This window comes from Sinohyriopsis cumingii, chromosome 9 (assembly GCF_028554795.1).
Source record: "Sinohyriopsis cumingii isolate HCF-2022 chromosome 9, ASM2855479v2, whole genome shotgun sequence".
Classification (NCBI taxonomy): domain Eukaryota; kingdom Metazoa; phylum Mollusca; class Bivalvia; order Unionida; family Unionidae; genus Sinohyriopsis; species Sinohyriopsis cumingii.
Window position 1 is genome coordinate 56850079 of NC_142969.1, and position 11445 is coordinate 56861523.

Consider the following 11445-nt stretch of genomic DNA (forward strand, 5'->3'; position numbering starts at 1 on the left):
CAATCCAACTGTACCGAGCTGATGAGACTGGCTCCCGATAGGCCGACACATTAGTTCCACACCGATAATGGACTCACGGTACTAATTCAGCTCCAATAGTAAACATATAGTAAACATATAGAAACACTATCATATTCAAAATTCAATAACTAAAACTTTCTGGGTGCTGATGATGAGACCTATAATTCTCCATGCACATCTAACCTTAGTGCAAGCTTATGTGTGGAGAACACCATATGAGCCGCGGCATTTTGTTTATCTATATGTGCATGAAACACATGTTATTAATTCTGCACCAATGAATCAGGTGCTACTTTCATTATTGAGTACTACTGAGTCAAGCCTGTGAAAATACTAAAATAACATCAACAGAATTTTGTCTATTTTTTTTAAATTACAGATAGGATAAGCTCTCAAAACATATTTTCACTAAAATTTTAATTTTCATTATTAACCAATTATGGACCAATAAACCCGTAAATACTCTCACCCATTTCTAGACTGGTTCACAATTCTTCCATATAATTAGTACCGTGTGTCCTAATGCAATTGACTGGCGCTTTCGGAGCTGATATCGCCTATTCATTAAAACCTTTAAAAGTCTGCAGATAATAATAATAATAATAAATCAATATAGCTCGATCGTGCAATAACACTCTTTTAATAAAGATCCGGTATTACTTGACCTAATAAAGTAGATGAAAAAACTTTACTGCTATCAAACTGTAAATCAAATAGCAAAGGGAGTATTTACTAGGTAATTGTCTCCCCCCCCCCCCCCCCACCGTAATCAAAATTACAATTGTTTTTCTTTTTCGTTTTATTATGAATGTAGAATTTTAGGTTATTTATTTCTTAAATTAAACCTCCTAATCCATCTTGTAATGAGGATATAGATAAACTTACAGCAAATTTGTAACTCAGCTGTTACGTAAGTAGGGCGGTTAACTGTTCCACCTATTCGCCCTTCAGGCTCGCAGATCCACAGTTTTCATATCTGCAAATGTTAAACAGAAAGCATTTTGTTCTGTGGGAATTTGTTTGGGTTTGGATGGTATTTCGGGGGCGGGTGTTTTTAAAACTTTAAAACCCACAACTGTCTCAGAAACTATAATTTTGTATACTACACCTATACAACAATTATTGCATTGATTTAGCGTACATACTATACATATATTTTATTTATATCATATACAAATATATATACATATTAATTTCATTTAGAAAACTGGGATTATTAATACTTTTTATAGTTATTTTCATGTTACTAAATCCATGTTAATCGTCATGATCTGACAAAGTTATTATTAGGTAACATGCTTATGTTGTCCACCTAATTGCATTTTTATCATCGTGATATGACAAAGTTAACATTAGGAACTATGTTGTGATGTCACCCTACGTGAATGTTTATCGTCAGGATATGATAGTCCCTTTGTTACACTTAGTAATGTAAACAACATAATTGTACAAACTCTTTACTGGTAATTGTCTTTATGAATTAATTAACAGTCTTGATACATCACAAATTTTAGATTCTGTTTGACTACAAACATCATTTTTTTTTCCTCCGGACATAGGTAGCTGTTAGTAGTGGGTAGGAGATCCATCCCACTGACTACCTCACAGTTTATTATAGGACCACATTCCTTTGCATTCGATAGTGATTAACACAAGTGCATGCAGGGCCAGATTACCCATGAAGCACACTAACCACATCTGTAAATATTTATAGGCTAGAAGTGTTCGATTGCTAAATCAAATTTTCGCCCATATCTCATTTTATAGATATTCGTGTATTTCAACATTTGTTTACAAGTTATAAATTTGCTGCCATATTCTGCACGCAAGGGTTTCACTACCAATGAATCAAACACATGCGTGAGTCTGGCTTGAGGTCGATTGATTCCCACTTTTCCCAAGGATCTCAAGACAACAGTCGTTGTCAGCTGAAGGGTTCTTAAACTTGCAAATACTACAGATAATTTTCCTCTTTCCACCTAATGACCACATATCACTCTAACTCTAAGTGCACACTTCTAGGGGTTTTCTTGCTTCATATTTGCATGACTCGTCATTAGGACCTTCCAAGTCGAATATTGGTATCTTACGACTTGCAACACGAAACATGATCCACACACCTAGTGGAAGAGCTTATTCTTATTACAAATTACTAAACATGCATACATTAGACTATCCTGAGAATTCCTTATGTTCAGAAATGAGGTAGGGTCCAATTTATCAAAGTAAATCCGTGCTACCATAAAGTCTCGTTAATGAACACTTTGACGTCTGCTTCTATGCATTGGCTAATTATTTCTATGTTATGACGTATGCTCCTAGACAGTGGTTAATTGCTACGTTTAAGTTAAATATCTTCCTAGCATCGATTCTCCATAATCAACAAATCATTAAAGTCCAACAAAGCTATAAATCGAGATGTAATACAAATTACATGTAGGTTTGTTACAATATGTATGTTCTTTCTAACCAAGGACAGTTATAAATCGAGATGTAATACAAATTACACGCAGGTTTCTAACAATATGTATGTTCTCTTATAACCAAGGACAGCTAACGTTCCTTTTTAAGAATTACAGAACAAACATGCATTCTTGTTTTGTTTGTGTTTTTTTTCCCCTTTGTTTGTCGTCCTTTTAGTTAAGAAATGTAATTATTTGTTTTACATATGGAAACACACATATACATACAACGGACGGTGTCATTTTTTGTACATATAAACAGATATCCACATGTAACGGGAGAGGACATTGTCTTCACACACACACACACACACACACACTTATTTCTTCAATACAGACATTACGGAAAGGAAACAAAAACAGGACGAAAAGCACGGGGCGAAGTGATCTGGGTAGATATTCATTAGTTTTTATCTATGCACGAATGTAATTTTAAGATGATTTAGTTTATTGTCAATACACCGTTTCGTACTGCACAGTTCTATTTGAAAGTCTTATTGAAGCACTTCAAAAATGATTATAAAACTATATGGAACTAACTAAATGAGAAAACTACTATGTATTTCGTACCTATGTGTTAAAATTCCAATTAATAACCGTTATATGTTAATTTTACTAGCCACTTTGTGTAGTCCTGTGTTTCGATTATATATATGCAGGACGTTGTTTTTAATGAGAACATTATGATATCATAGTACATATTTAAAAAGACGGGGATTGAATCTTCGGCAACGAATGACCACTCAATTATATTCACGGAATCTAGAAAATATATGTTACAGTATATATGTTAACGTGGAGTTTAAATGTACTTTAAAACCTAATTTTATTGCTATTTTAGATGTTAAGAAAATATCGGTACATTTGTTTTTGTATTCACAATCTAAATAATGCAGTCATCAACTATCTTTTAAAGTTTATTCATAGTTTCAATAAATAGCTATGGCAGAGTAGTAGTTGGCGATGTCGGAGTCATTTGACATCACATCAGCTACAACATATATGTACTTTTCTGAGTAAATGTGTAATTTGATACTCTAGTATATATTTTGCACCGCTCCTCTGACCTAAATTGTTAGAATGTCCGCCTCGGATGCGGGAAGTCGCTGGTTCGAACCCTGGCCGAGTCATACCAAAGACATAAAAATTGGCCCTTAACATGAAGAAGTTAGTGTTGGGACTGATCGGCCTGCTGTCAAGATAATTTGGCTGGGTGGCACATGATGCTACATGTGTGCGGCATGATGCCCCAGTGCTAGGCAACACTATAAACTGTCACACTGCAGACATCATAGCGATATGACTGAAAAACTGTGAAAGCCACGTAAAAATCAAAGTCACACACACATACACATACACACATATGCACACGCATACACACACATATATTTTGCATCATAATAGCATACTTTAAAATAATCATCTCTCCTATCGATAATTTACCTTCAAATATTGGTGACAGCTGCAGCGACCCAAGTGGTTAGTACGTCAGCCTCGGATGCTGGAGGTTGCTGGTTCGAACTGCAGTCGAGTTATACCAAAGACTTATACAAAAACAGACCTGCCAACTATAACGATTTTTTCGTAAGTCTTACGAAAATTACCCTTAAAATACGGACTTATGGAATATTTGCAAAAACTACGGAAAAATGATCGTTGCCGAAAAATCCGGATAATGGTTCATCCGTGTTTTATTTGGATCGAGTTTCATCTTAAAATTAGTGAAATTAGTCAGGGAACCAGACTAACTTTACAGCAGCACCCCACACATTTTTAAACTTCGACTATTTGTTCATGCGAAGTGTCTGCATGATCAAACTATTGATTATAGAATTTTTAAAAATGGCGTCCAGAAAGTGTTGCATGTTCAAGAAAAAGAGAAAATAAACTTCTAGAAAAGTGTTAACAATCAGCACATAAGAATATAAAGGAGTATTCAGATTCTTGTGAATAAAAGCTGGAAAGGACACAATTACGTTTATTGGACATCACGTGCCAATTTGAGTATGTCTCTTGGCGGGAGATATGATTGCCGTCGTCACGTGAAATGGAAAAGAATTTCCCAGAATTATGCCAAGTTGAGAGATAGAAACAAGCCATTGAGCTTTGGAGCTAGAGTTTGTGCAGCTGTAATAGTGGTAAATAAAGTCTATGTGTACTTTACAAATTTTTCAGTTGAACACAATGCTTTTTGTTGATGCATTGAACTTTTAATTACGTTTTCGAGCTTGACAATAACGGTTATTGATATTTTGTTACACATAACTGAAAACTGGTCAGTATTACGTAAAAACCACCTGCCTTACTGAGACTGACTCGTAAGGGTTGGCAGGTCTGCAAAAATGGTACTAGCAACTATTTCTCTAGGCACTCAGAGTGAAGAGGTTAGTGCTAGGACTGGTCGTCAAGGTGTCAGAATAATGTCACTGGGTGAGACAGATGCCACAAATCTGCGGCAGGATGCCCCAGTGCTAGACATCTCTATAAACTGTCACACTGCAGATATCGTAGAGATATGACTAACATTTTTTAAAAAAATCCAAATCACACGCACGCACGCACGCACACACACACACACACACACACACATATATATATATATCTTTTAACATACATAAAACAGATCCTATATTCATTTATGTACCTTATATCCTTCACTATCTTCTGCTGCTGCTATCTTTATGTAGTCAAAAACGGACGAGTCTGACATGTCCTAAAGTCTGTTTCATCTGTTGCGAGAAAGTGTTCGCATATATTGATATAATTACAGTAATTATATTGCCCCAGAGTTATTAAATCAGCTTCATTTGTAACTCTCAGTTTTCAACCTTTCTGCAATTTTACGAGCGCTTTGCAATCATAAACCCATGTACTTTGTATGGAGTTTACTTTAACGACATTTATCCATTAATTCCAGCGTTACTTAAGTAATATCCTCCCTTACAATGATACTGGATCCTTCCAGTGTTTTCCTTTTCTGTAATAATTCCAATTTGGTTATACGCCTCATGAATCGGCAAATTTTCGGTTTATTTGCATTTTCATCAAATAGATCGGGCCTGTGTGCTGCCCTGTCTTGAGGTTCAATACTGATGTTAAGTTTATATTTACAAAAAGATATGGCCTTCTCCATATTCTGTCGAGGGCTTTCATCCTAGTTTGAGTCATCTATCCCGTACAGTTTAATACTTTTATTCCGTGCAACACGTCCTTGAAATAGCCAACTGTTTGTCATTGGTTAATAAAATGTTCCAATACAATCCTTAAATATGAAAGCAAAAGAGTCAGTGAAGTTCACAATTTGAAAAGGTGCCACTTTTTAATGTTCCACACACTCCAAAACCTTTCTTTTCAAATGAAATTTGCCTTCGCTGGAATAGACCGATCTTAACTCGGTCGTGGCGACCTTGACCTCCCCCAGAATTCGCTTTTTACCAGTTAATCATATAACACATATTTTTCATAGAGTAAACAACATAAACAGACGTAGTGCACGATACTGCCTCTAGTATTGCACACTTTGTTTCAAGATATATAGTTGACTGTCGGGGACACATTAAAGTGTTGATCTTGAAGAAGAAGTAAAATAAAAACGTCACTGGCTTCCTTGTTTCATTTTTAACTCCGCCGCCTAAATTCAGACCTTCACCCTAGGCCATTGACCAGAAGCAGCAATGTTATGCTACTAATGTAACTATCAAGCTGTAAATAATAGCTTGGTTTTGCATATTTTTTGAGATTCGGATACAAATGTTGTCATGCATTTGCAATTACCTTAAAATGATGTATAAATAGGCAAGTGCTAGGCTAGGACGAACATTTTTATAAAAAACGTTGACCTTAGTTGGACAAAGAAAACGTTATACTATTTCAAAAAATTCATCACAAATCAAAACTAATCAAATTCGGGATACAAGATCACATATTAATATGAATGGGTCTACTTTGAAATGTTAGGGATTGATGATGTATGCCATTTGCCAAGTTTTTTTTCTCACAATGTTAACAAAAATATGGTCTCTACGATTTGTTCCAATCTTAATCAATCAAACGCATGATCATGTAAGTTGATCTTGCTCATTATCAACGTTTCCTCAGATGCTGACAATATAAGATTGCATTCCAATTTTGATCAAGACTCACTATCAACCAAGTTTCTGCTTCTCTCAAATGAAAATAGGACAAAAATAATGGGCTTCAGAATTTTAATAAGCTCAGCCATTCTGATGCAGGTTCAAATTATTATTGTGCATGGATTTCATACAATAATGTGAATACCTGTGATATGCATTAAAAATGGTCACATTCCAAGTTTAATTATAGTCAGATCATACATATGGACCCTAGAAATGTTGGAAAAATGTTATTCCACTCTTAAAGTGCCATACCAGTGTATATAACGTAAATACAATTCAGTAGTATTTGAATAGAAAATCAAGTCAGGAAGCGGTATAAAAAAATAACCCGATGAAAAAATTCGCCATAATAACTGAGAAATACGCTCAGGTGTGCTTTCGAAAATAATACACATCGGACCAATTTTATCGCTCGATAATTTCCGGAGTATATAGATCGCCTGACGTCACATTTTGAACACACACATTACTTCCGTTTTCTATCGAAACATAAACAAAGCACTTGTTCCGTTCCATATTAGCTAGTTTGAAAAGTTTTATCATCACAGTCATGCCAAGAGGAGATCGTGGAGGTACAAGCAAGGGCAGCGGGGTCAGGTGTGTTATAGCAGATTGTTGGAATTCAAATGCATTCCTTTCCGAAAGACCAAGCACTTCGTCGCAGGTGGACAGATTTTGTCACAATCAAAAGAGTAAACTGGGATGGTCCGACTGAGTTTTCTGCCATCAAGGCTCTACTCCTTTCAGTTCACACCAGAATGCTTCCCATTTAGGTATAAATTTGATGTTGAGCATATGGGTAGGGCACCAAAAGAAAGTCAAACTCAGTGATGCTGCTGCTCTGTCATTCCACTGAGTGAAGGAAACTGACAACCAAGCCAAGGTAACTGCAAATGTATCAGAAACTTCAACACCAAAGCATCAACTGTGTAGGCTTGAAATGTTGTCACCATCAGAGTTAGTAGCTTGTTAAGTGTCACCACCAAAGAAAGTAAGAAGGGGCTATTCAAAGAGAGAAGTTGCAAGGGTGAGTTTTTAATGACATGTACCATATTATATATATGATATTCAACAGATCAGTCACTGCAACATTTCCATTTCTACCCTATAGAACGTTTTTTCATAGTTTTCAAAACAAATGCATTAAGTATCTAATCAATCAAGAAACTAAGATATAAACAGTGGATAAATAGTCACAATTTTCATGTTGCCTTCAACTTTGTTTGACCATGTGAATAGAAAAATCTTTCTGCTGGTAGATTTAGAAGGCCTACATATATTTTTCATTGTCGGACAAATGTGTGAATAAGATTACATATAGATATTTACAAACGTGATGAGGTTTATTCCCATCCGCAATGAATACAAATCTGAATAACACAAAATGTAGTAGAAATTGTACAATATTGTGTTATGATTTTTTTCAGTGGTGGTGATGTTGTCATGTTCAACAATTTTTCAGTCGTATCTTGGCAACACTCATTTAAGTCCATCAAGTTTTTCAGTTAGTAGATTTATTTCTTATTGATCAATGATATTTGGTATGCAAAAGCATCTTATGGAGCACATGTCATATAGGTATGTGACTTTGATTTAACTGTATTGGTCTAGTAATTTATTGAATTTAGATACATTTCTGTTAGTGCACACTTTAATTTTCATGCAAGATAGCATAAAACCAAGCTTTGGTGAATATATTTTATAACTTTTAGGATCTAAAGTATTTGACAAGCTTGAAGAAATTGTGACAGCAGAGAAATGAAAAAATATGTACATGTACCAATGCTGTCATCTGGACATCAAGCTTCAGGGATACAACTCTGTGATCAATTATTTTGCACCAAAGATGACTGGTTTCTCCTATCATGGAGTGCTTTCAAGGTAAAGCTTAAATTATTGCACACACAAAAATTCTGATTCAGGTTTTTCAGTGTTTTATTTATAGTCCAGTATATTCATATTCAAATTAAATCATAGATATCAAGATCTGATCTTTTGATATCCTAAAGTGTAAAATTGTATAACAGTTTTTAGTGTTTTGGAATGTTTGCAAATAAAGTATCTATAAAAAATAAATTATCTGTATTCTGATAGAATGATATACTGTATTTTGCATCTTTATTTACTTTGAAATAGGCTTTAGCTAGCTGCATTGCATTTTAATGAAAACAGCCAAAGAGAGAAAGTATGCACTAAGGATGTGAGAGCCAGATATACAATACTGTATCCAAAGTACAAGAAAGGAGAATACACTGTCAGGAAAATCCTTGTCGACTCAACATATGGCAAGAATATACATTAGTAATTAATGAACATAAAGGCATATATCACTTAGAAAATATAAATACTGTTGTACCAAGTGTATGTACCTATATTATTTTTTTAAATTATTAAATTCAAACAGTAAAGGCAAAATATTTATTAAAGTTGACACTCCTTTAATTTTAAAGGTCATGAATTTTCCCAGTGGTAAAATAGTAAAAATATACAAACAATTGTAAAGACAAATACTTTTAATTCATGTATTAACTTCAACAAAAGGTTGCAGTTTTTGGCTTGTACAATACAATGCATATTAAATTTAATTTGCAGATTATGTCAAATGTCTGATGAAAACAGCATTCACAATTGGACAGGTGTCACACATGAATGATGAAGGAGTAAAACTTATGGTAGATGTATCACCACCATTATGTAGTCTGTATGAGAGGCCTGACAAGGATATTGTTACTCAAAATCTTCTTAGCAGGTTTAATTGCTGTCATCCTCATGAAAGCCAGTGTAGTTCAGGTTTTGATCAGGAAAGGCAGTACGGATCCTATGAAGAACACATGACAGAATGATGACCCTCACTTCCTTGCCCATGAAGTGCCAACACCACAGAGCAAATTGTCTATATGCTGTATACCGATGTCTTCTGAAATAATAATTTGAAAACTGAGTTGAAATAAAATATGCTTTATGCATTAGATAACATTTGGAAATCAAAAGTTTTAGTAGATAGTATTAGTAGTGACCCAGTGTGATTTATCATTATTTTGTATATCAATAAAGTTAAATGATTCCAGTATATATATATATATATATATATATATATATATATATATATATATATATGACCATCTTATTTTGCAACACAAAAAATGAAATAAAACAATATTTGTACATGTATGTGTGTTGTTTTTTGGCATGATTCATCAGTATCACTGGTATAAAGGTTAGACAGTGTAGGCCTCCAGAACATGGGTTCAATCCAAGAAGATGTCATAAAATGACTTGAAAAAGTGGTTTATTTATTTGCTGTATTAATAACCCCAATACTATGCTGTCATGCATAGATCATGAAAGCAAAATTTATGAAAACAAAAGAACATGAAAAATTACTCAGACATTTTACTTACTCATTTCCTTGTTCTGGATGTTCTCCAAATTGTTGTCTATACTGGTAGTATGCAACTTTTAAAACATGGATGTCGAGACAAACTGCAATGAACCCTGGGTGGTGTGCTATACACTGTATCCCCTGGTATTCATTGCTGATACTTGTGACCTTGTCTATGTCACAACAACATACACATTCCCTTGCTGTAGGCATTACCAAACAATGTCCACAATTACATGTAAAATAGAGTTTTCTTCTTTAATGCATTGTTCTGTGCTTGTCAAATTTAATCTCATATTTATGAACACATTAGTAGCACAGTACAATGATAAAAACTGACTAAAGTCAGGAACAGATAAAACGTTTAGTACAGCACTTAAAAATTAAATTAGATATGAAAGAAAATAGAAGTTGCAAGAAGATGCTTACCACAGACAAAAAAGGTTTATTTCATAGTTTATCAAAATCAACTATTAGCATACATATAAGAAATTCGAAATTTTAACTTATAATACAGTGTACAGAATATGAATTCAATTTTAATGTCATGAGGGTAGTATCCTGCCTATTTCAATAGTTGTGAAAAAAGCAGACCTCCTCTCCTAGAAATCTTAAGTACTTCTAAATCATATCAACTTGTTCACAGGTTTTCAAAGCTTACAAATGTGATCCAATGTACCTTTTACTTATCAACGTATAGATACATCTCTACCCATGAAATGCTATACACTTGTGCAGCCTTTATTACAGGTGAGAAAAAATCCAAATTTGTGAAGGAACAGGAGACTGTCAATATCGTCAGATACACATATTTATTGTAACTTGGGCCGTAGACATATTCAGAAAACAATTACCATGAATTGTCCGTCAATCTATCTTGTCTTTCTTCTTCGCTATCTTCATCTGCAACTTCGGATTGTTGGGTATTGGAAATATAGGGTTCAAACTGGTAAGGATTAATTTGGGTGACGATACCAATTGAGCCTTTGTTTACAACAAGCGTTCATAATGTGACGTCACGCTTTGTTTTCACTAAATACCGGAAGTGGTCAGCGGTTGCCTTCGGTTATGATCATAAACAGGTGCAAACGCGATATTAGGTAGGCTCCAAAGCAGTTATTACTGAAAATTTTTCAATCAGATTTTTTACATTCGTATTTTGAATATATAATCTCTTTTACCAAGAAATAAACTGAATAAATGTAGATACACTGTTGTGGCACTTTAACATTGATCCATTTTTCTACATTTTCTTCTTTGTAGGACAACACGGTATATACGTAGAATTGAATATATTCTTATGACCTCCATATTTACGTTATTAGTTCCTTAAGTGATACTGACCTTCATTACAAAAGACTGATTTGTATCTATCTTCACCAGAAAGTTCTTTGAACATCAACAATTTTCTTCCTTCATAGTCATCACTAAATCTATAGCTAAG

General features: G+C 34.3%; 1 protein-coding gene across 2 annotated transcripts; it reads right to left on the reverse strand.

The window, feature by feature from the left end:
- Positions 1-9114: 9114 nt before the first annotated feature.
- On the reverse strand, positions 9115-11223 carry LOC149791870 (uncharacterized). Of its 2 annotated transcripts, none has more exons than XM_089970369.1 (2): positions 10021-10818; positions 9115-9536 (listed from the first exon to the last, which is right to left on the reverse strand). In XM_089970369.1, exons 1-2 carry the CDS (start codon positions 10212-10214, stop codon positions 9371-9373), a joined length of 360 nt encoding a protein of 119 aa, XP_089826495.1. In that variant the 5' UTR covers positions 10215-10818; the 3' UTR covers positions 9115-9370. The 2 variants fall into 2 exon arrangements, 1 of the variants encoding a protein (XP_089826495.1); XR_016423430.1 differs by lacking the exon at positions 10021-10818 and adding an exon at positions 10856-11223 and having other exon boundaries at positions 9399-9536.
- Positions 11224-11445: the final 222 nt, after the last annotated feature.

Bases quoted from the DNA above. Each gene is read 5' to 3' on its own strand.
- LOC149791870 (XM_089970369.1), bottom strand. From the start codon at position 10,214: ATGCCTACAGCAAGGGAATGTGTATGTTGTTGTGACATAGACAAGGTC. The intron at 9,537-10,020 runs GTAAGTAAAATG...TTATTATTTCAG, and splicing joins CATCCAGAACAAGGAAATGA to AAGACATCGGTATACAGCAT.